This window comes from Pungitius pungitius, chromosome 10 (assembly GCF_949316345.1).
Source record: "Pungitius pungitius chromosome 10, fPunPun2.1, whole genome shotgun sequence".
NCBI classification, from domain to species: Eukaryota; Metazoa; Chordata; class Actinopteri; order Perciformes; family Gasterosteidae; genus Pungitius; species Pungitius pungitius.
In genome coordinates, this window is record NC_084909.1 from 7,759,460 (window position 1) to 7,784,465 (window position 25,006).

Here is a 25,006-nt window from a genome sequence, read left to right on the forward strand (position 1 = left end):
CCCAGGCAATGCCAGCGCGCATGACGTCAGTGGGAATGTGGGAAAGCGTTGCGTACTCCTGATTGGTTGGGATGTCGGCGAGAGGCGTTTCGCACGGCGTTTGCGTCGCCGAGTCGCCCAATAACGGAAGGGAGGATAGTTTCCTTGGTTACAACTTTTTGTCAACTGAACAGAGAAGGGGGATAGCAAGGTAAGCTCGGGTTCACTGGGTTACATTTCACTTTTGCATATGTTGGCAACGAAGTGATTTCGCCGTATGGGTGTTTGTATTTATTTACAGTAGTCTCAGAAAAAACACTGCATCTTTTCACAATATTTGCCATCTTTTGAATTGTCGTCTAACCTTATTAACTAACGTTAGTATGATGGCATGATGACATCATACCACTTCTCACCTGTCACATCGTGTGTAAGTTTGTGTGGGGCTCCAGTATTTTTGTGGTCCTTTAGCAGGGATGCAGCTATCTGCTTTTATCTTTATCATAGTCAATTGTTCTGTTCTTAGTCAAGGACCATTTCTATTGATTTAGTTGAGTTGTTTTAACTTATCAAAGGCAACATTTTCAAAGGTAGGGCTCTCCCTTTACCGCCACATGGACCAACGATTCAACTACGTGTCCCTCTCAAGTGTGGGCGATCCTCTTGAAGTTAACCAAAAGCAAATGTTAGGCGACTTGGGTATTCTGTTTCCTTACTCGTCATTTTGTGAAAATACGGTTCATGAAAAAATAAACAGTTATTGTCTTCAATTGATCCAGACCACAGAGTGTTCATTTCAGTGTTCGATCATATCTTCTCCTTCATACTGCATACTAACCTTCTACACAAGCTGATTATGTCATGCAGACCATGGGAGAGTTGTTTTTTTCATGGGCTTCCTGTTAACCATTTGAATGACCCCCACTTAAACGTCCCAAGGGGATATTTTGTCTTTTATCAACAACCTTTGTGTTTACATATTTATTTTGCAGGCACTAATGCACACAAATAGGGATCCACAAGGATGAGTGGAAGGGATCTGCATGCGTTCAGTACAAACTACAGAGGAGGAGATGTGGGTAAGTCAGCAGCAGCTAGGCCTGACATGTGGGTGACTTGTGACATGGTTGCCCAGTGATCTTTTTAACAGATTTGACCTTTAGTCCCCAAGTTAAACCGGTGTCAAGTCTTTGATGCTTTTGTTGGAGGCAGCATTGTCTGTATTTGTTCACCTGCCTCGTTGAGTTCCAGCTGTGCCACTCCAAATAAAAACTCTCTTTACTTGTTTTTTCTTTTTTTGCTGAAGTCAGCATAAAGACTTTAACTTGGACATCTAGAGTGATGGGATTTTAAACGATTGAAATGATCCAAATACAGCTATATGATTTTTTTTCATCCACGCAGAAAAACTGACACTGCGGATGAAATATGGTCTTGGCAGCTCAAAGTACAAACCGGCTGAATACAAAAGACTTCAAGCCATTGTTGATGCCAAACGCCTGGAGTCTGATCGGATTGGATTAAAGGTACATTTGGTTGTTATCAATATTGGGGCTGCGCTTAAAAGGGCAATGTTATTAAAAAATCCATTCCTGTTACATTTAATAGCAAGGTGATTTAACAGCAAATGAAGAAGAACGACAGATCTTTCCGCAGTCGTCATTAGTCACCACAGGAAGAGCTAGAACTGACAAAAAAGGGGATGAAACAGCGTGGTCCGATTCTGGTATGTGGTAAATTTCCTGCTGTTGGTCTAACTTTCTTTCCTCTCTTTTTCACACCACATAATGTGCAGGGATTTCATTCCATAGGAAAAAAACTGGCATCTCTTAAGCTTCACAGATTGTCTAACCACATGGAATATCACTGCCATACATGATAGCATTGCCAGTTTCACGACTATTCATCTGGTTGCATATAGGATTTCTATAAAATAGTTTGAAGTTAATAGTCACCTCACCATGAGAAGAGCAAACTGCTAGCGGTAATTCGGATAAGGCTGTTAGAGCTGCGGTGTTCTAATTGGTAAACTGCGGCAGTAGCCTATTGGTATCATTATGGTTGCCTGTGGCTCCTTCCAACCCAGCGCTCTGCATAACCCAGATAACACCCGCGAGGTTCACATTCGGTTTGTCCTGCTGAAAGGCTTTCTGAGCATCTCCCAGTGGCCACGTGGCTGAGGGTGAATAATTGGCCGCTAGTCGCCTCGAACTTCGATCAAGCAGGATAATGTTGCGGAATAGCGGCATTACTGACGAGCTTCAAAATGATGTCTATCAATTCTTTTTTTCTCCGCAGTATTCCACAAAAAACAGTACAATACAAAAAACAATAACACATTTTCCACGCCATTTCTCTGAAAAGGGACCGTTGCAACTTTTTTAGAGGCATGCAAAAGGCACTTCTATGCACTTCAACACACAAGTGTAAATAATCAAATTAATAATAGAAGAATTCCCATTAGTTGAGCTTTTCAATCACTCCATATTTGCTACATAATTCATTATATTTACCCTTTGCCCTTTTATTTCACTGTGCCAATGCTGAGCATGGGAGTTTTTTTCAGGCAGACACACTGCACTTTCTGCGACAATCCCACAATGCAATGTGTCACAGTCAATAGATGTAAAAATAAATCACCAGCCTGATTACAATATACCCGTCTGATTGAAGAGTAACTACAGACAGAATCAGGGAGCAGTAAACAAGTGAACAATAGAAGGGTGCAATCATTTATGTGTTAGTAACACCTGTGCAGGGAGAGAGGTAGAACGTGAGAATGAATAAAACATAGTATACAGTATTGGGGGGAGCCATGCATGTACACTAGGTTTATAGTCAAGTCCACACAAGATACATTTTCCTATTACAGCATTCTAATTCTTTTTTTTTTTTAACTTTCAAATCGGGATTGACTGATGAGAGATTTCGGAAAGGCACCAACATCTGACTTTGAATTGGCCAGAGATTACATGAAATAAATGTGTAATTTGCATGACAATGTGGATCAGCAAAAATATAAATACGGGAATTAGAGGCATACGTTTTCTCTGTATCCGTTTTGTGCAAATAAAAGTCATGCCCACTAAAAAGGTGGACGAGTGGTTCAATCGTCAATATAAGATAGATAAAGTTGGATGTTAATAGATCAGCTTTATTTGACACGGTGAGACTAGAAATCTGCTGATTTAAGTTTACCTTCAGGCACCGTTTCAGTACTCCAGCTGAGGATATTAGACAGCCGATGCAAATCAACATAACCTATGATACATGGCCCGCAGGAAGCATGGGATGACCTCGATTTGGCCTTTTTTTTTTCAGAGCAACATTCGTTTTAGATTGAATGCTGTTGATTCCCTTAGCTGTAAAATAGACACAACCCAGAGGGTAAATGAAACAAAAGCAGTCACAACTTCAAATGGAGACAGACAGTCATGTCATATATCCACACCCTTACTCTTTTTTATTTTTTGATGAATATGAAATTGATTGTAACCACATGTGTAAGTTATTTGGGACATTCTTTTGTACAATTATCTGAGCCAGTGGACTGTGTATAAAGGACAATAATTTGCTTCATGGAGACATTTCTGAAGGCGGGCGTAGTTCTTTCAGCGTGAAAAATGAAAACAAGTGAGAGCAGATTAAGACCTCTACCTCCCCCTCCTCTCCTAACAACATGGCGCATGCATCTCACGCATGTTTCTACTTGATTATTTTAATTTTCCGCTGTTTATTTTGCTTTCATGCTCTAACAGGGATAGTGTTTCGGTTGAATCACCCACATTTATGAGGCTCTCAAAGACGCAAATGTCTAAGAAAGGCTGAGGCAAATGCCTGTGTAGCAATGTCCCTTATGGGCCGAGAGGAAGGGATCCTTGACCATAGCTTACAAAAATAACGTTTTACCGACCTTGCAACGATTTATACACTTCATAGATCTCATGCTTTTTCTGTGTTATAAAATGGTCCAGATAATTGACGCATTAAAGTAGCTCAAACTCAGGTTTGTCCAGATGAAGTCAATTATTTGTGGGAGCATGGCTAAAGTGCAGTTAAAAGCAACTCTGGGCAATTTTTTAAAATCTTTTTCAGCCAGTGCCTATTCTAGTTCTATGGTTTAATTTCTGCTGTGCATTAAACCTTGTCTCATAGGTTCAGAAGAACCGTCTCGCAGCCAAGGCGACCAAGGAGAGTTCCATATTACGGCAGCACAGACAGGTGTGGAGCAGAGAGTGCCCCAGGCTGCAAAAGGCTGAGTAAGAGCCCCCTATTACTCCCTGTCATTATCTGCTGCAGTTTTCTGGATCTGCTATTACACCATGCAGCCGGGCCACTTAAGCTCCATTGAGCCCAGACGGGACTATCTGCGTGAAAAAAATGTATAGAGGGGGTAAAAGTAGACAAGAGGAGGGAAATTTAAGCTGATTTCCTTGCGGGGAGGACTTTGAATTAAAGGATGAGAAACAAAGCGAAGTGGATGGTTTTTGTGCCGCGTGCGTGCAGAGGAGTGTACTGAATGGAAGAAACGTCTCCCTTCTGCTTGCTGAGGCTGAAGTGTGGGACTGGGGGGCCCCAGCGGTGTCATGCCTTGTGAAGTGAGAAGGGCAGCGCCAGCTCTGGGGTGCAGCTTGTTTGGCTGCGTAATGACTGTGTCTGAGCCACCCAAGGTTAATGATGTACACAAGCGTGAGCCTCAGTAATGAGCCCAATCATAAAGATGTGTCACAGCTTGAAACGCTCCGCACAAATATCTAGTTAGAACACCATGGGTTTCAAAAGCCACCCCTCGTCTAATGGCGAAACAGGCAGGCACGTCTCTATGGTAACTCGCTTCATCCACAATCATGTCAAGCCCAGTTAGTAGGAGGTAAGCATCCTCCGTCGGCTTGTTAGCGAGATGCTGCTTACGTCATAAGACACTATGTCCCTAAATATTTTCCAAGTCCGAGAAAATGTGTGTGTGTGTGTGTGTGTGTGTGTGTGTGTGTGTGTGTGTGTGTGTGTGTGTGTGTGTGTGTGTGTGTGAAAATGAGGTTAAAGGATGGATCTGGTTACCATGCCAGCCCCACCTCTCCAAAAACTAATCCTAGCAGTAGTGTGCAGCGGTAAAACTAAATAAATGTATTAAAATACTGAACGTATGTAAAATGTTGAGGGACACATATTTTATTTTAGCTATTCAATTTGATTCTACCTCATACTCTAACTTCACTACATTTATTTCTCAGTCAGTTTCTCAGTGGATAATTTTGGATTCAATAACCTAGCAGTATTTAAAGTGATCCCCACCAGTGTACACATCAATTTTTTATTTAGGTACATACTGTATGTGCCCGTCTTTGCACGTGTTATGTGGTATGTGTAAATTGTTGGATGACTGAATCAGACAGCTTTTTAATAGCTTTCTCTTTCTCTCAATGGAACAGGGAGGAGGCTGAGAATGACATCCAGGATTGTCTAGAACAGATCATGCCGAACGGTAGAACAGATACTGCCATCTTCTCACTTCAGGATTATGGTAATCCACTGTGACTGTGTCTTCCTCTGTCTCTTTTGTTCACACGTGCTATATACTAATGTGTGTCTGTGCACGGTTTCAGGGCGCCTTCTAGAGACGGAGCAGAGGGCATTTAGGATGGCCACGGTGGAACCTGTTCATCAGCTCAGGGAGGACCTCCTCTTCAGACAGGGTGAAGTTCAACATCAGCAGCTCGCTGGCCATCGATCGAGCTGGGAACAAGTCCTGCAACAGGTATCCGTGACTTTAAGTAAAGACAAAAGATCTATGAAGTAGAAACGGCAGATCTCTGCTTTGAAAAAAACACCATGGTGCAGCAACGGAGAAATGCATCGGCGGCGTCTGGTAGCAAACCATTTGGGAGTATTCCTTCTCGTCCGTAAACACATAGTAATCAACTATGGATCTTAGCTGTGCTCACTCTCTGCATGGGGCCCGACGTTTAAGCTCTCACTCTCCACTAAATGATCTCAAGCTTGCACACAGCGACGTGTTCGCTGTCCGTGAGTCTCTACTTTGATAGCGGCCCTTAAGTCACCCAGTCTGCCTCTTTTTGCAAGCTCTAGAGACGAATGTTGAGATTAAGGAGTAAGCGGGGGGGGGGGGGGGGGGATGGGGGTCTTTGAGGACCAAACAAACCTCGGAATAAACCGCCAGCCAGCCGCTGTGTCGCGTCGCTGCGGCTCACCCCCTCTACCCTCGCTGGCCTTACTGACCTGAGTCACATTAGAATTAAGTTGTAGTTACACTTATCCCCCAGCGTTAGAAATGAAGACATTGATTTATTTGTATGCCATCATTTTTTCATCAACATTTTAAAAAAGGAATAAAGTTAAAGCTGATAATGTGAAAACGTTTTTTTTATTTATTAAATCACACTTATTTGATACTCAACGTTATTTCTCCTTGATCATTCATTCTTTGCAACTTATCAAATAAATAAATAACTCATCTGTCGATCCATCCAGCCAGACATCCATCCACGTAAGTTGTTTTGTAATTATGAAATATTTTTTCCATATTTAGTAATCAAATGCGTTTACCTTTTATTATACGGATACACTTGATTACATAGTATTGTAATCCACAGAAGGTGTCCTCATCTCTACCTGGCATGAATCCCATCCAGGCTCATAGCACCTGTCCGCATATTCAATTCATGACTCATTCGCCACATTGTCCCCTCTATTGTATTACTCAGGAAAGACGTGAAACAATTTAGCCCTTGTGATATTAAAGGGACAGTTTGTACTTTCCCATTTATTTTCCTGCGCAAAATAAGATCAAACTTTGCTCAAGCCATGTTTTTTTTCTAAGCTTGTATTTAGAACATATTTTTAATATATACACACACATATATATATATATATATATATATATATTAATTTTTATAAATATCTTTACCACCAGATAAACTTTGTGAAGGACCAGCAAGTTGACACAACTGCAAAACTTCAAGCAGAGTACCTGTCCCTGGAGGGGGAGATCGTTGGCCTCGGCTTGGAGGTAAGTTTCTTTCTATTATAATAAGATCTCCTCCTTCTGACCACTTTCCGTTCTGTATTACAACAGCTTATTAATAATTTGCTAAAGTGTGTCACAAAAGTCTAATTATTTCACGATATATCTTGAAGTTTGTCATATTGTCCTCCGCAGAAATATCTTAGTACTTCAGATAACCCGGTGAATGTAGAAAACATCCCAGAGGAGGTTTTGAACTCAGAATGCCCTTACCCAGAGCTGAAGGACTCCCTGATCCAGGCCTTCAACTCCCTGTCTGAAAGGTACCAGCCCAGGCTGCAGGATCTCCAACATCAATTGCAGACCACTGACAGGTAGGCCTGAGGACCAGGTTGCGTTTTTTTCTAGCATGCAGTATGCATCGTGTAATGTCTGGGTTGGAATCTGTTTTAGGTTCTGTGGCTGGTGTGCAGATGACCATCAACGCTTCCAGTTCACTTTGTCCCAGTACAGTCATGACGTACCCAACCACAGAGCACTCTGCATGGACATGCTGCAAAGACTCTTCCCTGAGAAAACTCGACAAGAGCTGGTCAGTACCTCGGCAAAAACCATCTGAGCGCGCAGACAAACACAAACATACACAAACATACACAAACAAACCTTCCTTTGGAAAAAAACACAGAGTAGCTCATGCACATTTGAACAAATGTTCTTTCATCAGCAGCAATTCTGATAATTAATATTTGTTTAAGGTATATTTCAAGCAAAAGCTCGTTCAAGGCCCTCATGAATTCAGAAGATTATTTTGAAATAATTGTTTATCTTGTGGTAGAGTCACTGAGGGAAATGCTCTTTATTTCAGGAGTCCTGTTCACACTAACACAGTTATTTAACACCTTGAAGTCGACAAACAACAAAAGTCTGGTCTGTGTATTTATCCCGTTGCCCTTTCGGATTTTTATCCATAACATTAGTGCACATAAAAAATATACACACAATATATATTGATGAACCTCTATTCACACCCATCTAAAAATATAACTCCTTCCCCCAGTCCGAAGCATCCCTGCAGTGTGAGTCCCAGGCGCCCTGATCAATACGGATCAGTACCCGGGGCTGAGCCGAGAGACACACAGATAAGACTGGACAATGAGCCCATCAAAACGCGGCAGGATGTGCCATGTCACCCACTGTTGACAACTAGTTAATGCCACCACCCGGTATCGTCATGACAACCGCCAGCCGTGCTCTCCTCCCTCAGCCGCGTCCACCTCATATTAGATCCAGCTGGGTGCTGAATTTAGAGCAGAGACCCTTCTGCCAAACCGATAACTGTGGGTTGTCTTTCACACAGGCTTCTGTTTGGCACTTTCTGCATCCTTAGTGAACAACTTGGGATGCACCACAATGTCTGTGGTATCCAGCATGCTTAAAGGCACAAAATGCACCTGGACATTTATTTTTATGAGTTTACAAAGGTGGGAGGAATAGTATGACCTTTTTTGACAATCCGAAGGAATTAATGACATACTTTTCTGTCTTGATCCAAAGAACTCCATCAAAATTACTTTATTATTGCTATTTTCCTTCAATGAAACTTGCAGCTTCAATCTCAGCGTGTATCACTATCTCAGCATAGGGGCTCTTTATATTTGGTGATAGTCGATGTTTCTCTGTTCTTTGTGCTGATCTAAAGTCAAACTTTAGTTTCTCAGTTCAACTATTGGATGGTGGTACTCTATCACGCTTAGAGTGGACATCTCCCTCTGCTGGATAGGGGTCTTTTTCACGCTAATATGACGTAGTCATTGATGTTCTCTAATATAAAGTATGCTATTTCATAGTCCTCATAATGTTCTATGGCAAAAGTGGAAAAAATGTATAGCCCTTAGCTTTTCTGGGTGTGTCTGGCCAAGCAGTCCTATGTTGTCCTTTGAGTGGCTCAGGCCTCGAGGAGACAGCACCACTGCAGAGGGTTTGGGGATGCAGCACCTCGACCAAATGTGCTGCCACTTTAAGTGTTCACTGCAGACACAGTGCGGTGGATGGCTGGGGTGGTGAAGGAGAGTCGAAGAGAAAGTGAAGAACAAAGGGTGGATCTTCCTCCAGTTTTCAAGTTGTGAATTAATAAACAGGATTTGCTTGACTGCCTCTGGTGCTTCTGTTCTGTTGGCAGTTGTGTCGGCTCACTCATTTTCAATGAAACCAGTCATCCGTCTAATGTCTTCTCACCGTCAGTTAGCCACTATTAGCCCGTAGATGAATATCATTCCCTCTGTTCCAACGAAGCAGCCAAGTGATGCAGCCACTGCGAGGGCTGACACAATGATGAATTGCTACAGGCAGCCCTCACATAGGAAGGAACTGTTTTCTTTCAGGACCTTTCACAGCCAGGAGAGAGGGACCATTACATACACCGCCGGAGCCACATCGGACACTGAGTTTTTCCATACGGTTCTGCTGCCATCGCTATAGGCACTGCATCACCTAGTGGTGTGTGTGGGTTGTGTGTCATCAGTTGTGACCATCGCTATGAGCAATACAGGAGGGTTTCCCATTGGGTGTCAGTCCTTTTTGCACACTGTGTTCTTCCCATCCATTTTACATGTGTGTTCATAGCTTTTGAGAATAAATGGTATAATCGACCCCATCCCCATGTGCAAACACTGCTTTTCTCCGTGCCACGATGTTCCTCCAGATGGAGCACGAACGTGCATGGGACTGGTTTCGCTTCACCCAGGCACAGATGAGAGTGGTGACCCGGCAGCGTCTGCGAGACCGGGAGGAGCTGCTGGCCAGAGCCCTAGCCACCCTGCAGGAGGCCAGACATGCCCACCAGGAGGAGCTGGAGCTCCACAGAGGCCACCAGCACCAGCAGGACATCTGCTCGCGCCTCAGAGAGAAGGTTAGCCTCTCATATACCTCCATCGCATATGTAATTTATGCAGGAAGTGGATGTAGAACTTTGAGAACTTCGGCGGCTAATCCAACAAAAGCTCCCTGTGATCTATCTGTTTTTAAGGCACACTCACTCTCATTGACTGATGGTGCGGACTGTCTATTGAAAATCCCTTTTCCACGTGTGGATGTGCCCGTTGTGAGGGACCCCACAGGCTATAATGTCTTACTGCCTTCTTGTGTACAGTATAACTGCTGACAGGGCTGCATATTACTCCAGGCTGCCTGACAGCATCTCTCGCTTTAGCTGCCACTTGGGATGGGCTGTGAATGCAAACAAGCTAATAAGGATGGTCTTGCGAACATGATGTTGCTGTCTCCGAGGGGTGCTAGTTCACATCGACACAACAAACAAGTTACTCATGTGAACTAATTCATGTGCTGTGGAGGCAGTGCCGTGCAAATTGAATTTGCTTTGGCTGACAGTTTAAAAAAAGAAAAACAGTGCTGATGTCTTATGGCCGATTAGATGAGAAGAGTCTGATCTACTGAGCGAGGGTTGGCCGTGGGCCGTCACTACCAGCCAGATTTAGTCAAGTAACAAGATATATCACAAAACAGGGGGCCGGATGTTGGATTCGTTTTTTCACTGTTTGCAGGAACAAGGTCCTCGGTTTTCCTTCTTCCAATCTGAGAAGTTTGCCTGTTCTCACCCCCTTTGTATTAATTTCTTCTTTTTTTTGTGTTTTGTTAAGCCCAAATGTACCAACATATTTATACACGATACACATATTTGCACAAAGGACATTCCCGGGGGGTCAAATCAAATGACAACTCTGCCTTAAAACTAATAATTATGTTTTATTATCCTGTTACCGTTGTCATTTAGTTGACGCTTTTATCCAAAGCGACTTACATTGTAATGTAGTAATGTAATGTAAATTATTACTATTAGTAATTACATTTAAATGAACTGTGATCATTGAATCCTGCCATGGGCTCTTCCATTTATTTTTACTATAAGTGAAGAAATTCAAGGGCACTTCACATTCAGTTCTGTTGAAATAAACTGTGGCGTAATAACGTTTTCTTTGGAAGAAAAGACATCAAAAGTTTTACAAGAACATAATATGTTATTGAAAACCGTAACATTTCCATTCAAGCCTTTTTCTGCATTTTTGAAAACAGCAGGGGGGCTTTGACTATCAGCTTTGGTAAATCTGAAACAACATTGCATGACTATTGCAGACATATTTCTGAGTTATTTTTGTCATGGCTCTGTGAGGCCATAATCAATTCAAATGAATTCACCCAGACCTTTTCATTCCCATGTTTTTTCCCACCTCAATATCTCTTTGTCCATGCAGTGCATGTGCACCTATTTGAGTTTGTGTGGAGGCTCAGATGGACGCCTGTTTGCATCCAATTCCCTTTTTTTCCAACTGCCTTTATCATCCCGGCACAGCGGCACGGCGACAGGAGGAGATATATTTTCCTCCTGTTGCATCTGCTTCTTTAACAATTTGTTTTCTGCAGCTGCTTCCTTTGACCCAAACAACTCCACCGACTCTGCGGTGAGTCATTTACTCGTGGTCGCCATAATGCTCCATCGTTGATCACCGATCCATCCCATCCAGCAGACCCCAAAAATAAGAATAGAAAGTTTATTTAAAAATGTATCCATTTATCTGAGTTGTAGGATGACAAATTGCACTTGATTCAATTTTATTTCGTTAAATGAAACCTAAAAGTAATGGGTATGCATTTGAAATGGTCTCATAACATTTTTGGAAGAAAATGTAAAACAATGAAAATAGTCAGCTGAAGGTAACCAAAGTTTAAAAAAAGAGCATGATGTAAAGTAATGTTGTATTTTACAAGCTGCACCAGCCACGCTGGTGTTGTTTTCCCCTTGTGAGCCTGTGTTTGTATCATCATGGCAAAATGTGGTCCTGGAGACACCTCAGAAACTATACAGAAGCGTAGAGTTTACTTTTTTCGGCCAAACATAGTCGCAGAACTATGTAGAAAGTAAAATGAAGGAAGAGTTCAAATATGAGTACGATGTGGTAACAGCACCATTAATTAAGCACATGAAGGCCACGATGCTACTTCGACCAAAGCGGTAAAGTGCTCCCTTCTCGGGTCAGTGCTGGTCTAGTTCCTCTGACCTTGTGATTGGGAGCAAGCCGTGTGCCGTCAGCTCTCCAACGAGAAGAAATCCAGGGTAAGTGATTTCTGAGCGAGCTTGTACCCGTCTGTTTTGCAAAGGCCAAGTCTGTCACACAGACGACAGCTTCTTCCGAAGATTGGCCGTGCGAAGGATGGATTCATGAGTCGCTCATCAAAAAGCGGCTGCAGCGGTGGTGCACTTATTGAAGGTGTGCGTTGTGTAAATGAAATGGGTGATTAAGATAATCACTGCATGCGAGACATTCATATTTATCACTGAAAGACAGACTACTTCTAAAACCATCAAAGGTTTTTTTTCTGTTCTGGCTGCAGTAATTAGCTGCCATTGTTCTTGGTGTTACGGTTCATTCAAGCCTTATTTTTTCTCCTACTTATACCCCGCCAACGGGCACCTTTGAGTGATCGTGTGTTTCACTTTAGTAAGTATAGCTTCAGGGGCGAACAGATTATTGCAACCCTCTCAGGTGGGAAAAGGATGAGCTGCCAAGCAGAAAAAGCAACATGGAAATTAAAAGAATGAAAAGATTCACAAATGCTGCCATTCAAATAATTGCTATTTAAGCATGCATAGTATACAGTATGATATAGATTCCAAATATTTCTTTTACGTTTTAAATTGTTGTAGTTGATCCAAAAGTGTGGCATGCATTTTTTTTTTAAATTTTGCCAGTCCGGTTGAACCATTACGGTGTTTTGTCCCCCCATTTTGATTTTCATACGATACAGCATCCATTCGTAAGGGGAGCCTTCCTGCAGTAATACCTGTGCTACATGGATACCCACTGCATGGTAGTGACTTGATTCTGTGGGGGTGGAAGGGACAAAGTAGATTTGAGACAATGCGTGGGCCCCACAGTGCTTCAGATGACGACTTTGAGGAGTTAATTGCTTGAATGTGTATAATTCTCCTACACCCCCCCCCCTCTAATCACATACCTGTTATAGACCTCAGGAACATTACATTCGTATTGGGCCAGCTGTGCAAATACTGAGAGAATATTCATTTTTCTAACGTCTTAATGCACATTAGTTCTTGTACGATGTGCTACATCTCACGCGTCAGTGTCACTCTGTAGAGTGGTGTCACACATGAAGGAACGCTGCTGCTCATCTATTTAGTTAGTTAGTTAAATCACACATTGTTTCCAGCTTGCTGCTATGATTCACGTCAGTTATATCAGTGCAGGATTAACATGAGTTCATTCTTTATCTGTTTTGCTGATCTGTAATCTATCTAAAATGTGTCATTAATATGTCCTGCAATGGTGAGTTACAACAAAGGCTGATGCAGCCCCCCCCCCGACTGAAGACATCCCGATAGCTGCACGGGTATATTAAGAAAGGCTCTGAGCAGGCTGCGCGTGCAGATAACAAGGCTGTAATTATTTTGTTATTCTGACATGTGGAGTCATATTTATGCTTCCATGAAAAGGGACTGTGTCCCCTTTCCTTTTGATTTCACAGAGAGACTCTGAGACAAATTACTGCAGACTGTACATAATAACCATTTTATTCTCTTTGTGCTGCCTAAAATGCCTTTTCATCTCTGCCTTAAGAGGAAAGGCAGACAGAACGCATTCAACCAAAATGGCTCTCTCTGTGCTATGAAGGCATCAGATTGTTTTCTGACCTCAAATGACCGAGGCGACTGAACTCTACTGTTCTTCCTTCATGCCAAAGATAGTGTTACCCCTAATGTGACCAATCTTTTGTTTTTTTTTAGTCTGTATATCTGGAAAAGAAACATGCTACGCCGCCCTACCAGGTTGTTTACGCACCTCTTCTCTCAATGTTCCAAACACCCGACAGGTATCTCTTATCGAGGCCCGGCTGGAGTTTGATGGAAGGTTTAATTATCTGCACTAGTGTTTTTTTCTAAAAGTAAAAGTTATCTCACTTCCTCTTCAGAGGGTGAAGGAGAGAAAGTCGAGGAATGACGTGCATCAGAATTTGTCATGGCGTTTATTTTTTTCAACCCATGTCAAAGCGTGAATGTGCTATGTAGTAGTTATTTGAGTCATTAATGTGACATTTTGCATTCACAAGCTTATATTCCACAAGGCAATATTGGAATCAATGCTAACACCAGTGCTCCGTCATTACACAGAACAAAGGAAAAAGGAGCAGGACAGTTATGGTAGTTACTCAGTCACTGCTGAATTGCTCTTACAGCCACGGAAATTACCTTTTGAAGCCAGTTGCGGGATAACAGCCCTAAATGTCTGCACGAGGGAGTGATTTCTAAAGAAGACGCTTGTTGCATCTCCGGCTCCATCACGGTCAGATGGAGCCGGATTAGAGGCCGGGGGTGTTTTAAGTCCCCTCTCAAACGCACCGGCTGCTGCAAGCCGACTTGATGACCCCCCCCCCCCCCCCCCCCTCGTGCTAATGTGTGTGGGACCAAGTTAATATGCGGCTCATCCCTTTTGGGGATTACTGAGCTCTCCGCTGATAGATCTGTGAATCTGTCCCCCCCGATGGGAATGCACCGAGAGAGAGGCTGCTGCATAACGACCCTGTCACTCACCCCCCAGCAAATGTTGGACTGACTGTGTGCATGTGTTTCCGGAGGGCTAGCTGGGTGAAGATTGGGCTCTCTGCAAGAAATCATTTATCTAGACAATGTATCTACATGTTTTATCATTACTAAATGTTAATTACAAAAACCCATGGTCATGAAGTTGCATTCCTTTTATATATTCTGGGTTATTAAAATATCATGTTTCGGGGATACCTTTTTGCGTGATAGCTTTAATTTAAAAGTCACTAATAATCTTTAAAAGGTGGATGGGCACCGAGGTGACCGTTTTGTTTTACATCTTTGAATTATTTATACTAGCTGTCCTTCATTTCCACATGAAGGCAGAACAAGCAGCATGACTAGAATATGTTCTGTTTGTTGCAAGGGTTTCCTTTATAATTCAGTGCTTCGACGTGTCCTGAGGTGACACAAAGAACGTTCTGACACCTCCTTCCTAAATCCGTGCCACACGTGGGCAGAGGGTCTCGGCTGGTGGTCCCCCCCCCCTCCCAGTGATGGATTCTTTCAAGACAGCTGTTTAACGGACCCCAACCGGATTATTCATTTCTATTGTTTCACACTGCTGTGTATTTGTGGTGGTAGCTGCGGGAGTGGCGGGCCCAGCAGGAGGAGGTGGCGGATTTAGAGGCGGCCATAGCTTCTAGGCGACAGGAGGAGGAAGAAGCGACGCTAAAGAGGGGGCAGGAGAAAGAGGCTGCTGTCAGATCACAGCACAAAGAGAAGGTAAACGTCGCACCTAGCTTTTGTTGAGTATTAACATGTCTGCCTATATGTGTGAGTCACGTTCGATTTTAATATCCTTTTCATGATTTCACAATATTTGTAATAACACGCATTGATCAAACCAAGTAGAATCTCGTCTCCACAAATAGGTATTTTAAAGTATATATTCTTTGTAGATACCATAGCAAGTGGGATTTTTTGTATCCTGTGCCCACTACATTCATATAGTGTGCGCACAACTTATTACCTTGAATGAGCTATACCTTAGGGGAGTAATAACAAGATAATGTATTATACTGTACATATACTTCTCCATGAGGCACAAATTGCTTCATTTTAATGGAGAAAAGTTATAGAAGATTTTCTTTGTTTATCCATCTAAAGAGTTGTATTGGCTCAGCTGGATACCAAGCCCTCGCCACACGAATAGAAATGGTATTACTGGAAAAATGTAGCTGTCAAAAGCAGCAAATCATACATGGCACATCAGCCCATTTTTTATTTACTTTTGGTGAGTGTATGGATAACTACTCGCAGAAAATAATGCTTCCCTGTTGTTGATACATTGAAAACCTTTTATTGCCTTGCACACATCAAGATCAAATTAAAAGCATATACCGTGCAATTATCTAGGTATTTTGATCATTTCATTATGATGTTGTCCTCACAGGTACAACTATCCACAATGTGTGCTTTTTGTGTGACTGTCTAATTAACATGGCTCGGAGAGCCTGGGCAACCTCAGACACTCTGATTAATGAGAGCGTTTAGGCTGCATTGGATTTCATATAATTTTGTGCAATAGTCTGCAAGGCATTGAAATATCATCTCATCCTTTCTATTTAAACTTATCTGATTCCAGCTCTGTCACAATCAATAGGACATGACGATCTAAGGAGCTCTGTGGGAATCAAATTAATGGGACTGTGGCTTCTCTTCCGGCGGCTGTTGTTAAGTTTTTGTTCTTCTTTGTAAATGATGGTTCTTGTCCCCAGGTCAGGCAGTTTTATTTACAGCAGCAGAGGAGGAGAGAGACGCTGGAGGCGAGGGATCAAGAGAGACTCGCTAATCTACGGAGCGTCATGGAAGATCAGGCAAGGCGAGATAGGGAAAGGTAACCACCATCTTTGAGTTTTCAAAGACATGCTAAAATGAACACTAAAGGGTACATTATTTCCTGTCGAAATTCTCAAATGTACTTCTAGTATCAGGCTCACCTGTGTCGCAAATGTGTCATATGGACCACAGCGGGATGCTGCTGCGCTTTACCTTTAACCCACCAATTAGCTGCCCCCGATGTCGCTGCGCTTCAAACGTTCGCCCAGGGGGAGCAGGGGAAAACTGCCTTGTGGTTTAAGGCCAGTTGAAGCCCCGTTTGCTGCCAGTTGCTTAGCATTTCTCCGCAGGCACTCCAGAGTGGCATTAAAGCCAGATAATGATGTTGACGTTGGCTGTGAATGAACTTGGCAGGAGCGAGAGCAGCAATCATGGCGGGGCTGAGGAACAGGTTTTTTTTTTTTTTTTAAAGAAGAAGAAAGACGAAGGGAGGGGAGCCGCTCTCTGGCTGCTCCTTAAAACCCTCCACCGCCCGAAGGCCGGCTGTGTCGGGGGGGGGGGGGGGGGGGGTGATAATGTCCGTCCACGTCCTCTGTGCTCCCTCCAGGGTCCTGTTTCGGGCAGACATGTTGCAGCGGCGAAGGGAGGAGCGGGAGGCGCAGGAGCTTGAGCGGCTGAGAGAAGAAGAAGAGAAACAGAATCGCCTGGAAGTTCTCAGGAACCAGGTGGATCTTTAGATACACTTAACCCGTTAGAAATGACCCAGAGAGAAGATTTGGGCTCCTGCTTATCTGAGTTGAGACATCACTGCCACCCGATGGCGGTAAATAAAAAAACAAAATGCTCACTATGTTAAATTGTTTTCCTCCCTCTCTATCTAAGGTCAGGGTGGTGGCAGAGTCGGACCCAGAGAGGATGCTGTCAGATACGGAGGCGTGGAGGCGTCGACTCTTGAATGTTAAGGAGTTTGAGCTCCAAAGGCCTCTCTATACGTACACAGACACACAGGTGATGCATTACAACGCCTACTCTCCGATAATCTTTAGCTTTTGTTTGAATGGTTACGGTTAATTATTAATGTTTATTTTCATCTTCGGTTAAACTGACCAGTTACCCCATGCACTTCAGTACAATTACATAAGCAGGCTGTCTGGTCCATCAATGTTCCACCTTATGCCAGAGACTTGTATGCACAGCCTTGACCTCAAGGCCCTCCGGTCGCTAAACCTCTCCCTGTGTGTGTGTGTGTGTAGTTTTGTCATAGTTAGAATGTGCTTATTGTGTAACAACAGCAGTGACTAATGATTTGTCACTCACACAAACCTTGTCCTTCAATACAAAACCGTGAAGGATTAGTGATTAATGTAAGTGTAAATGCATAGTCATCCATAAAAAGGAAAAATGGTAACATAGTGGTGGTTTTTAGTGTAAATCTTCTGTATATGTACATTTTATTGTGGTTTGTTTTTTTACATCTGTTTTCTCAGATTGTGTCTGATCCAAGAGTGCGGGTCGAGCAGGCTCTGCGGGAGGCTGGTCTGCACAACAGCCAGTACGCCAAAGAGGTCCAGTCTGTCCTCAACCCCCTAAGACCACCCAGACGAGACACCAAGTCCACGCTCAAATTCTGACCAGGGGCTTATTATAAGCTGCACTTGTAATAACCATATTCACATGTACACAGTGCAATTACGTGTATTTACTTTTATTGAAAGTTTTGTACTCTACAACACCAAATTCAGTATCACTGAGTGACAATAAACATGTACCACTAACAGAGGAAGATGACCCATCTGCATATTCGTCAACATTTCTTGACCGTTTAGTTGCCTGGGAGAAACAAGTGAATGTGAATCTTCGGTCCACTTCCTCTATGATAATAAAAGTTAAAAAGGAATAATAAATTCTCTCATAAGGCTTCTAACAAGTGCAAAACTCCTAAGGAGGCAAATCATTTCCAATATTGCTAATACACGCAACACTTTTTGTTGAAGTTCAAGTCAAATATTGAAATCAACACAAACCTTACATAAATACCAGGGTACTACACATCAAACAATGTGATTCAAACTTACACATACATGTTGCATTGGTATGTGAAAGTTGATGATGTTCAAATATAAAGTATGATGCGTTCAAATATAAAGTATGATGCATACTTCATATTTGAGCTTCACCGATTCAATCATGAAAACAACTTTTTAAATAAGTGTCTAATACACATATGATAATATATATTATGTTAAATACAGTATATACACATATGCACATATCAGCTATATACATTCCATTTGGGAGAGTGGGGATGGGATGGCAGACGTAGAGATTTCATACAACATAACCCAGGCGTTTCTTGATAAAGTGGGACACCAGGATTTGAGGTCTCTGCTGATACTCCACCAGAACATCATGAGTGGCTGTGATCTGGTCTCCATCAAAGCGGTTCAGCAAAGCAACACAGACCACAGCGCCTGGAGAGAGAAAGGAGATTATTAGTCATGTCATACGTGCTACTTCCCCGTCATGTCAAATCATAAATCCATTGAGGCTCTGTATTGTGTACAGTTTATGACCAATGTATGGAGCCAGATTAGATTGCATCTTCAAAGCCAGAAGGTACCGCATCTATTTGGTAACACTACCTTTGAGGCCACAGACACGGCACATAGCCGCAAATACGGAGGACTCCATTTCGATATTCCTCACGCCGGCCTCGTATGCTTTCCTCAGATACTCCAGCTTGTCTTCGTGAGAGAAGGAGCAAAGAGCTCCGTCGAGTCGGCCTTGACCTGTAGAGAGACGCAGCACAAGATGTGTCACTGTCCGACCGAGGGTCCTTGGTCTGTTGAGGTTCTCTGCAAATGACGGTCATGGACGACCGTCTACCTTCGTAGAAGTCGTGGGTGCACAAGGTGTTTCCGATCACCGTAGGAAAGTTCTGCAGCTCGGAGGAGCACTGCAGAAGCTCTTTGGCTACTCCCTCGTCCAGCTCCGTGCTCCTGGTGATAACTTTGCCCAGGACCACCTGCTCAAACTGAGGGAGGAAGGAGTAGTCCACCGCTTTATCCGTGACCACCACCGTCCCAGGAGCCAGACCTGGAGGCGACACCGGAAAATGTCATTTCTTTTGAAGTCACCACGCGGCCGGACGGAGGAGATCTTTTTTTCAGTTTTCCAACACTTTCACAAACGAAATGCAGCGTGCTTACCAACGCCACCAGACGTCCCGAGGCGGAACAGGACCACATCGCGGCACTGAGCGTGGTGCAGCAGTTTGATGAGCTCATGCAGCATTATGGAGATGGAAGGGACGCCCATTCCATGCTGTGATAGAAACAAGATCAGGATGGAAAATGACAGAATGAGCTCAAACCGGCAAAGTGATGCGAAACTGTGATGGCGACTCGGAGCGTACGTTCCATCTGTAACACTTACACTAATTGAGAGCACAGGTCCTACTTTATACATGCAGTAGCGGTCAGTTGCCTCGCAGATATCGCTGACTTCCTCTGGGTTTCCAATCAGTTCCAGTTCCTTGTGGATGAATTGGGCAAAAGCCTTCATTCGATTTGCGCTGCCTCCGACGCACACAAACTGTGGGAAACAGAGAGAGTAGGAGGGAATTCAGTTTTCTCACTTTGGTAATCGCAAAACCCAAAGTAGGATTTTTTTATTTTTTTTAATTAAAAAATGTCACAAACCTTAATGTCTCCAAACATTTCTGGAAGATTGTGAGTCTTGGTGCTCAAGCTCAAGTGGTAGAGAATATCTTCCTCCATGCCGTCCAAGTAAGGATTTTTCACTTGCACTAGTTCCCTGTGAGTGATATATATTACGATATGAATAAAGGCTCAATCAAAAAACAATAGTTCATTCCAATCCGAGTCAACGTTCCCAAATACAAATACTTACTTGATATACTCATTGGGGTCCTTCCCCAAACAGTTAAGTAAAATTGGTGGCATGACTGCAGGGGACGCTTGGAAATCCAGTTTAAAATGGCTTTTAAAAATGATTCTGCAAAAACCTCCAAATACTTGTCACGAATGTTTATGAAAAAGTTGTGTCTGACTACAGAGCTGATATAGCGGTGACCTTTGGCCCTGCCCCCTGATTGGTTCCGGAGAGAGGAGTAGCACGTGTCGTAGGTCGCACAAAAACATCCACCAGTCGCAGCGTCGTTGAACTTCAAAAATAAAACCAATCGGAGGGGCGTGGAAAAACACAGACGTTATGTAATGAAAAATGTTCCCAGAGGTCAGAGATAACCTCTTGACACTGACATGTAACACATTGTTGTGGTGAAACGAAGACTCACGCGCACACACATGATGTCCAATTCTGCGTCCAAAACAGGTCGCTGTGGTTACACAGTACACAGGCAATGAACCATTGTTGGTTGTACTGCTAAAGAATTATGTGGAAAATTCATACCATTAAAATGTCACCCAGTGTAGAGAAATATAATGTACATTTAAATTAGACAAAAGAAAAAAAAGAAAGCATTTGAAACATTAAAAATCACTTTATATTTTATTGAAATAATCAAACTTGTCTTCCTTAAAGTGGCCCTTTCACTACGATACAGTTACAGAAAAAAACAGAAGACTTGCTGGCGCCTTCTTCACTTAACGATTGCAGTGAAGGAGGCACGACTAACACGCAAAATAAATAAAAGATCCTCTAGCTTTAATTCACTGAAGGACTCGCACACTTGAGTAATGTATCTAAAATGACAGATCAATCAAAACTAATTAAAACATTTGCTGTTGCTTTTTATGAAAGGTTTAAGAAATTCACAAATGGAGGAGGAATGGCAACCTATTGCTGCTGGAAGCATTGGGGTTTCTACTTCCTTTTCCCCCACGGCACTGCAAAGTCTTCTAATCTGTTGACATATAAAAGGTATACAAGCACAAGTCATTCATCTGATCATAATTTAATAATACTCTAATACTGTATAAGAGACGTCATTCATTCTTAATGGCTGAAATCTTCAAGTTTGCGGGCGTTTTCCCCTTTATTGTCTTGAGGTGGATTTCCATGGCACGATGAAAAATGATTAACAGCGACCTGGGAGGTTGAAACTCAAACCGTCACAGCTACTTACCTGAAAGGTCAATGTTGGCTGCTGGTTTGTCATCTTCAGCATAACCAAAACTCAACAGCTTGGACATGTTGACAGGAGCAGGATTCTTGTCATATAATCTGAGAAAAACCAATGGCACGGTGTTTAGATGTCAAGGGAAGGCCTTGCATGAAAATGAAACCAAGTGGTGGCTTCGTAGTTTCCGATGTATTGTACATTTTTGTCATTCCCACAGGGTCTCAATTAGATTAGACACGGTGCAAACTTTCAATATGGACCCCACCCGACCCTTTTTTTCTAATAATAACTTTTTTTCCCTTCTTTTTTTATACAAAACCACCAACTCTTATAAACATCTCAAAAAGAAACTAACTCTCAGATTTAATCTTTTTAGTCATCCTTGAAATAAATAATCTTTTTTTGAAAAAGTGCATTTTTTCAGTTACACTTGTTCCAGGAAACTTCTGGTCCGCTCTTTTGACTCTCAGAGTCAATATTTTGTACCGAGACGGTTAGTTTATTACATCAAGGCCCTGAAGAAAATAATGACTGTGAGATTTAGTTGATCTTTTCTGGATTTACCGACGTTTAATATCTAAACAATACATGCACAACTGTTTAGTCTAGGTCGCTCTGATGTGAGGTAGCTTTCTGGTTTTTGACAAGTCATTGGTGTTTTCATGAGGGTCCAACGACCACACGGGCACAGGCGAGCAGTGAGCCAAAGCAAACAGGTCATGTGAACATCTTGTTTTGTTTGGAATTTGTTCGTTTGACCTCGATGTGCTGCCTGCCCATCGCCATATCTGCTTTATCGTGAATGGAAGAAAGGTGAATACGGCGGCGTCTTAGTTGGCCCAACGGGGAGGTCACTCTGGTCCTCTCTGCCTTGCTGCTGCGAGCGACGCGCGGACTTATTCGCGACATCTTAATGCCAGTGTGGAACGGCCGTACGTGGAAAAATAACAACAAAATATTATTTTTTTACAACAAACTTTTTTAAAGAATTTTTTCTTCTATTTTTTTTTTTTTTTTAATTGCACATTTTTTCAAGGGAGGGGGAATTCATTCCAGGGGGGGGGGCTGTTATAATGTTAGGGGAAACACTGGGAAATGTTTTATAGTATTGAGTTGCCAACAGTCCTCACAGGATCAGCGTTTTTTATAAGTGAGTCATAAAAATAACTATAGTTATCGAAACAGGTTAAGGGTTGTTTGCTATCACTTCTGCCATGTATGTACCGATATGGTCTGACATAATAAGACCCCTGGGTTATGATTTCTGTAAGTTGTAGCGGCATTGTGAGACAACGGCCTTTTGTAGTAAATGTAATACGGAACAACAGCACCATCTTGCGACCACATGAACTTACATCCTCTTGTATTTGTTTTTCTCGTGATGCTGTGTAGATGACTGCAGTTTCTTCCTTTGACTGTGATGGACGTTGTTGTTCTGCAGAACACAAAGCAAAGAAATTCGTGGTGGTTATTTTGTGAAGGTAAATATAGCTGGGATTTTGGATGGATCTTTGGGGGATAATTGTTGTAATCTCATTTTCACTAAATATTTATCTGTAGTACAAAGTCTTTCTGCTCAATTAAGCAACAGTGTGTAAAACGAGGAGCATGACTAACACGCCCTGATTGTAGTCTTTAACATATGCTCGAAAAAAATGTTATAAAACAGCACAAGAGACAGAATACATTGTTCATTGTGGAGGCGTATGTGGCTGGAGCACTTTCTAAACATCTTTGACATTTCTTTGTTTACCATCTCTTGGTCATTGCTGCTGGTATCATCCCTCTCCCAGGTGGACATGTTGTCAGTTCCAAAAGGGGGCTCTGCTGGTTGAAAAGCTCCAGGGGCTTTCTTCTCCTCACTGTTAATTAGACTGTTGTAGAAACACACAGTATAGATAAAGGACTTGTGTCCTTCACATAATGCTAGCTGGATTATACAATGAAGATTAGATTATTATTGTGGTTGATCTTTGCTGTTTATTTTGCTATTAAGTCATTTACAATACCCTATAGGACTAGTAAAGGTGTCAGAACTGTAACGGAATAAGTAGAAGTGCCAGGGGGAAGTATTTTTAATTCATACACTAACCACCTCTCCTTGTGCGTGATAAGAAAAGAAGACGTAAGTTACCGCGGTTTGTCGTTGTCTCCGGATTCAGTGCAGAACCAGTTTGGAGGTTGGTATCGTTGAGGTTTAGAGGTAATTGTTTCCTCGTGACATAAAAGTCCTGTTTGGAATTAAGGACAAAAATAGATTCAATGCCTCAGCCAGTTAGAGGGATAGGTTCACATAAGGCAACAGGATGGTCGTACCCTTATGCCCTCCTTGTTTTGCAAGCTTGACATAGTCCGAGTCACTTTCTAGGACTCCTGCCCTGCGCCCTTGGGCCCTCTCGTTAGGCAGAGTCCTGATGGTTTGGGACAGTCCTGGAATCTGGGAGATCTGGCCATTTATCACTGGATACCCTGATTGCTCTTCTGCAATGTCAAAACACACACACACACACACACACACACACACACACACAAACACATACATGATCCATCACGCACTGCCACACCAGTGATAAGTGACAACACCAGGGTCCAACAGGTGTGGACAAACCGTTAACGTTATACTTGCCGGGTGATGCTGGTGATGACTGATCGGTAATCATGTCATCTGACACGTTTCTATTGGAAATGGGGACAAAAAGGCGGTGCACTGTGAACCTCTTTAGCGACACCTCGAACGTTACAGCGTCGTCACTGACGTTAGCATTGGTCGGCTAACGAGATGGCTAATTTACCCGTTCCGTAAATAATACACATGATTCGTAAATTGCTGCGCTCGTACGTCAGCGGGAGCATGGCTTTTACAACACTGGCGTAATGCTTTAAATTCCCGTAAAAACTCACTCTGAAAACATCGTTAGTTGTTGACCGAGCGTTAGCGGAGACTCCTGTTTGGAACTTCTGACCGCGTTGCCGTGGAAACGGGCTTTAGGCGCAGCCTGGAGACCAACCACGACGTGAGGTGCAGACAGAGGATTTCCAAGCGGCAGTTGGCTGGTTCGTTCGGTCGTCAGTTAGTCCGATGGTCAGTCAGTCAGTTAGTTAGTTACTTAGTTAGATGATGAAATAATGATAGAGTCTCTTTATATATGCATTTTATAAATACATACCCACGGCATAGATATTGAAACAGCATTTGCAAGGATTTCATTGAATTATTTATGCTCACTGGTTATATTTGTTTTGGAAACATAGCGAACATTTGTATTGTCTGAACAAGTATATGGTAAAAAGCTGGAACCCTTCACTCCGCTCGGCGCTGATTCGAGGACATGCGCAGAGGAAACGAAATTGCAACGGTCCTTTAATTACTGCGCAGGTCAAGCTAGTCACAGAGAGCAGGTGTATTAAAGGAAATGCTTATAATTGCTTCAAAATAAAAACACAGAATTTCTGCTTCATTTGAAGATGTTGAAACAAATGTGACCATGTGTATGCACAGTGGGGTTGGCCTCATTCTAAGATA

At 42.7% G+C, this 25,006-nt stretch overlaps 3 protein-coding genes across 4 annotated transcripts; 1 reads left to right on the forward strand and 2 right to left on the reverse strand.

The window, feature by feature from the left end:
• Nucleotides 1–75: 75 nt before the first annotated feature.
• LOC119228420 (coiled-coil domain-containing protein 148-like) lies at nucleotides 76–18,012 on the forward strand. The gene is made up of 15 exons (XM_037487945.2): nucleotides 76–190; nucleotides 972–1,058; nucleotides 1,384–1,505; nucleotides 4,135–4,238; nucleotides 5,409–5,500; nucleotides 5,583–5,734; nucleotides 6,911–7,006; nucleotides 7,157–7,335; nucleotides 7,415–7,553; nucleotides 9,663–9,869; nucleotides 15,180–15,320; nucleotides 16,316–16,434; nucleotides 16,984–17,101; nucleotides 17,259–17,384; nucleotides 17,864–18,012. Exons 2-15 carry the CDS (start codon nucleotides 1,004–1,006, stop codon nucleotides 18,005–18,007), a joined length of 1,794 nt encoding a protein of 597 aa, XP_037343842.2. The 5' UTR covers nucleotides 76–190; nucleotides 972–1,003; the 3' UTR covers nucleotides 18,008–18,012.
• A 53-nt stretch (nucleotides 18,013–18,065) lies between these two features.
• upp2 (uridine phosphorylase 2) lies at nucleotides 18,066–20,446 on the reverse strand. The gene is made up of 7 exons (XM_037487949.2): nucleotides 20,289–20,446; nucleotides 20,078–20,192; nucleotides 19,812–19,970; nucleotides 19,586–19,700; nucleotides 19,263–19,472; nucleotides 19,019–19,165; nucleotides 18,066–18,847 (listed from the first exon to the last, which is right to left on the reverse strand). Exons 1-7 carry the CDS (start codon nucleotides 20,339–20,341, stop codon nucleotides 18,705–18,707), a joined length of 942 nt encoding a protein of 313 aa, XP_037343846.1. The 5' UTR covers nucleotides 20,342–20,446; the 3' UTR covers nucleotides 18,066–18,704.
• A 131-nt stretch (nucleotides 20,447–20,577) lies between these two features.
• On the reverse strand, nucleotides 20,578–24,811 carry LOC119228425 (uncharacterized protein C7orf57 homolog). Of its 2 annotated transcripts, XM_037487950.2 has the most exons (9): nucleotides 24,651–24,811; nucleotides 24,385–24,534; nucleotides 24,110–24,159; nucleotides 23,800–23,964; nucleotides 23,618–23,714; nucleotides 23,237–23,357; nucleotides 22,839–22,918; nucleotides 21,487–21,584; nucleotides 20,578–21,264 (listed from the first exon to the last, which is right to left on the reverse strand). In XM_037487950.2, exons 1-9 carry the CDS (start codon nucleotides 24,689–24,691, stop codon nucleotides 21,260–21,262), a joined length of 807 nt encoding a protein of 268 aa, XP_037343847.2. In that variant the 5' UTR covers nucleotides 24,692–24,811; the 3' UTR covers nucleotides 20,578–21,259. The 2 variants fall into 2 exon arrangements, with proteins under 2 accessions (XP_037343847.2, XP_037343848.2); XM_037487951.2 differs by lacking the exon at nucleotides 24,651–24,811 and having other exon boundaries at nucleotides 24,385–24,543.
• Nucleotides 24,812–25,006: the final 195 nt, after the last annotated feature.

Excerpts from the sequence above, each read along its gene's own strand:
- LOC119228420 (XM_037487945.2), top strand. The coding sequence starts at position 1,004 with ATGAGTGGAAGGGATCTGCATGCGTTCAGTACAAACTACAGAGGAGGA. Across the intron at positions 4,239-5,408 it reads CCCAGGCTGCAAAAGGCTGA|GGAGGAGGCTGAGAATGACA; the intron begins GTAAGAGCCCCC and ends TCAATGGAACAG. Across the intron at positions 9,870-15,179 it reads GCTCGCGCCTCAGAGAGAAG|CTGCGGGAGTGGCGGGCCCA; the intron begins GTTAGCCTCTCA and ends TTGTGGTGGTAG.
- upp2 (XM_037487949.2), bottom strand. The coding sequence starts at position 20,341 with ATGCCACCAATTTTACTTAACTGTTTGGGGAAGGACCCCAATGAGTAT. Across the intron at positions 19,701-19,811 it reads GACCTGTGCTCTCAATTAGT|CATGGAATGGGCGTCCCTTC; the intron begins GTAAGTGTTACA and ends TTTCTATCACAG. Across the intron at positions 19,166-19,262 it reads CACCCACGACTTCTACGAAG|GTCAAGGCCGACTCGACGGA; the intron begins GTAGACGGTCGT and ends GTCTCTCTACAG.
- LOC119228425 (XM_037487950.2), bottom strand. The coding sequence starts at position 24,691 with ATGAAATCCTTGCAAATGCTGTTTCAATATCTATGCCGTGG. Across the intron at positions 24,160-24,384 it reads CAACTAACGATGTTTTCAGA|AAACGTGTCAGATGACATGA; the intron begins GTGAGTTTTTAC and ends CATTTCCAATAG. Across the intron at positions 23,358-23,617 it reads GGAGACAACGACAAACCGCG|TCTAATTAACAGTGAGGAGA; the intron begins GTAACTTACGTC and ends TTTCTACAACAG.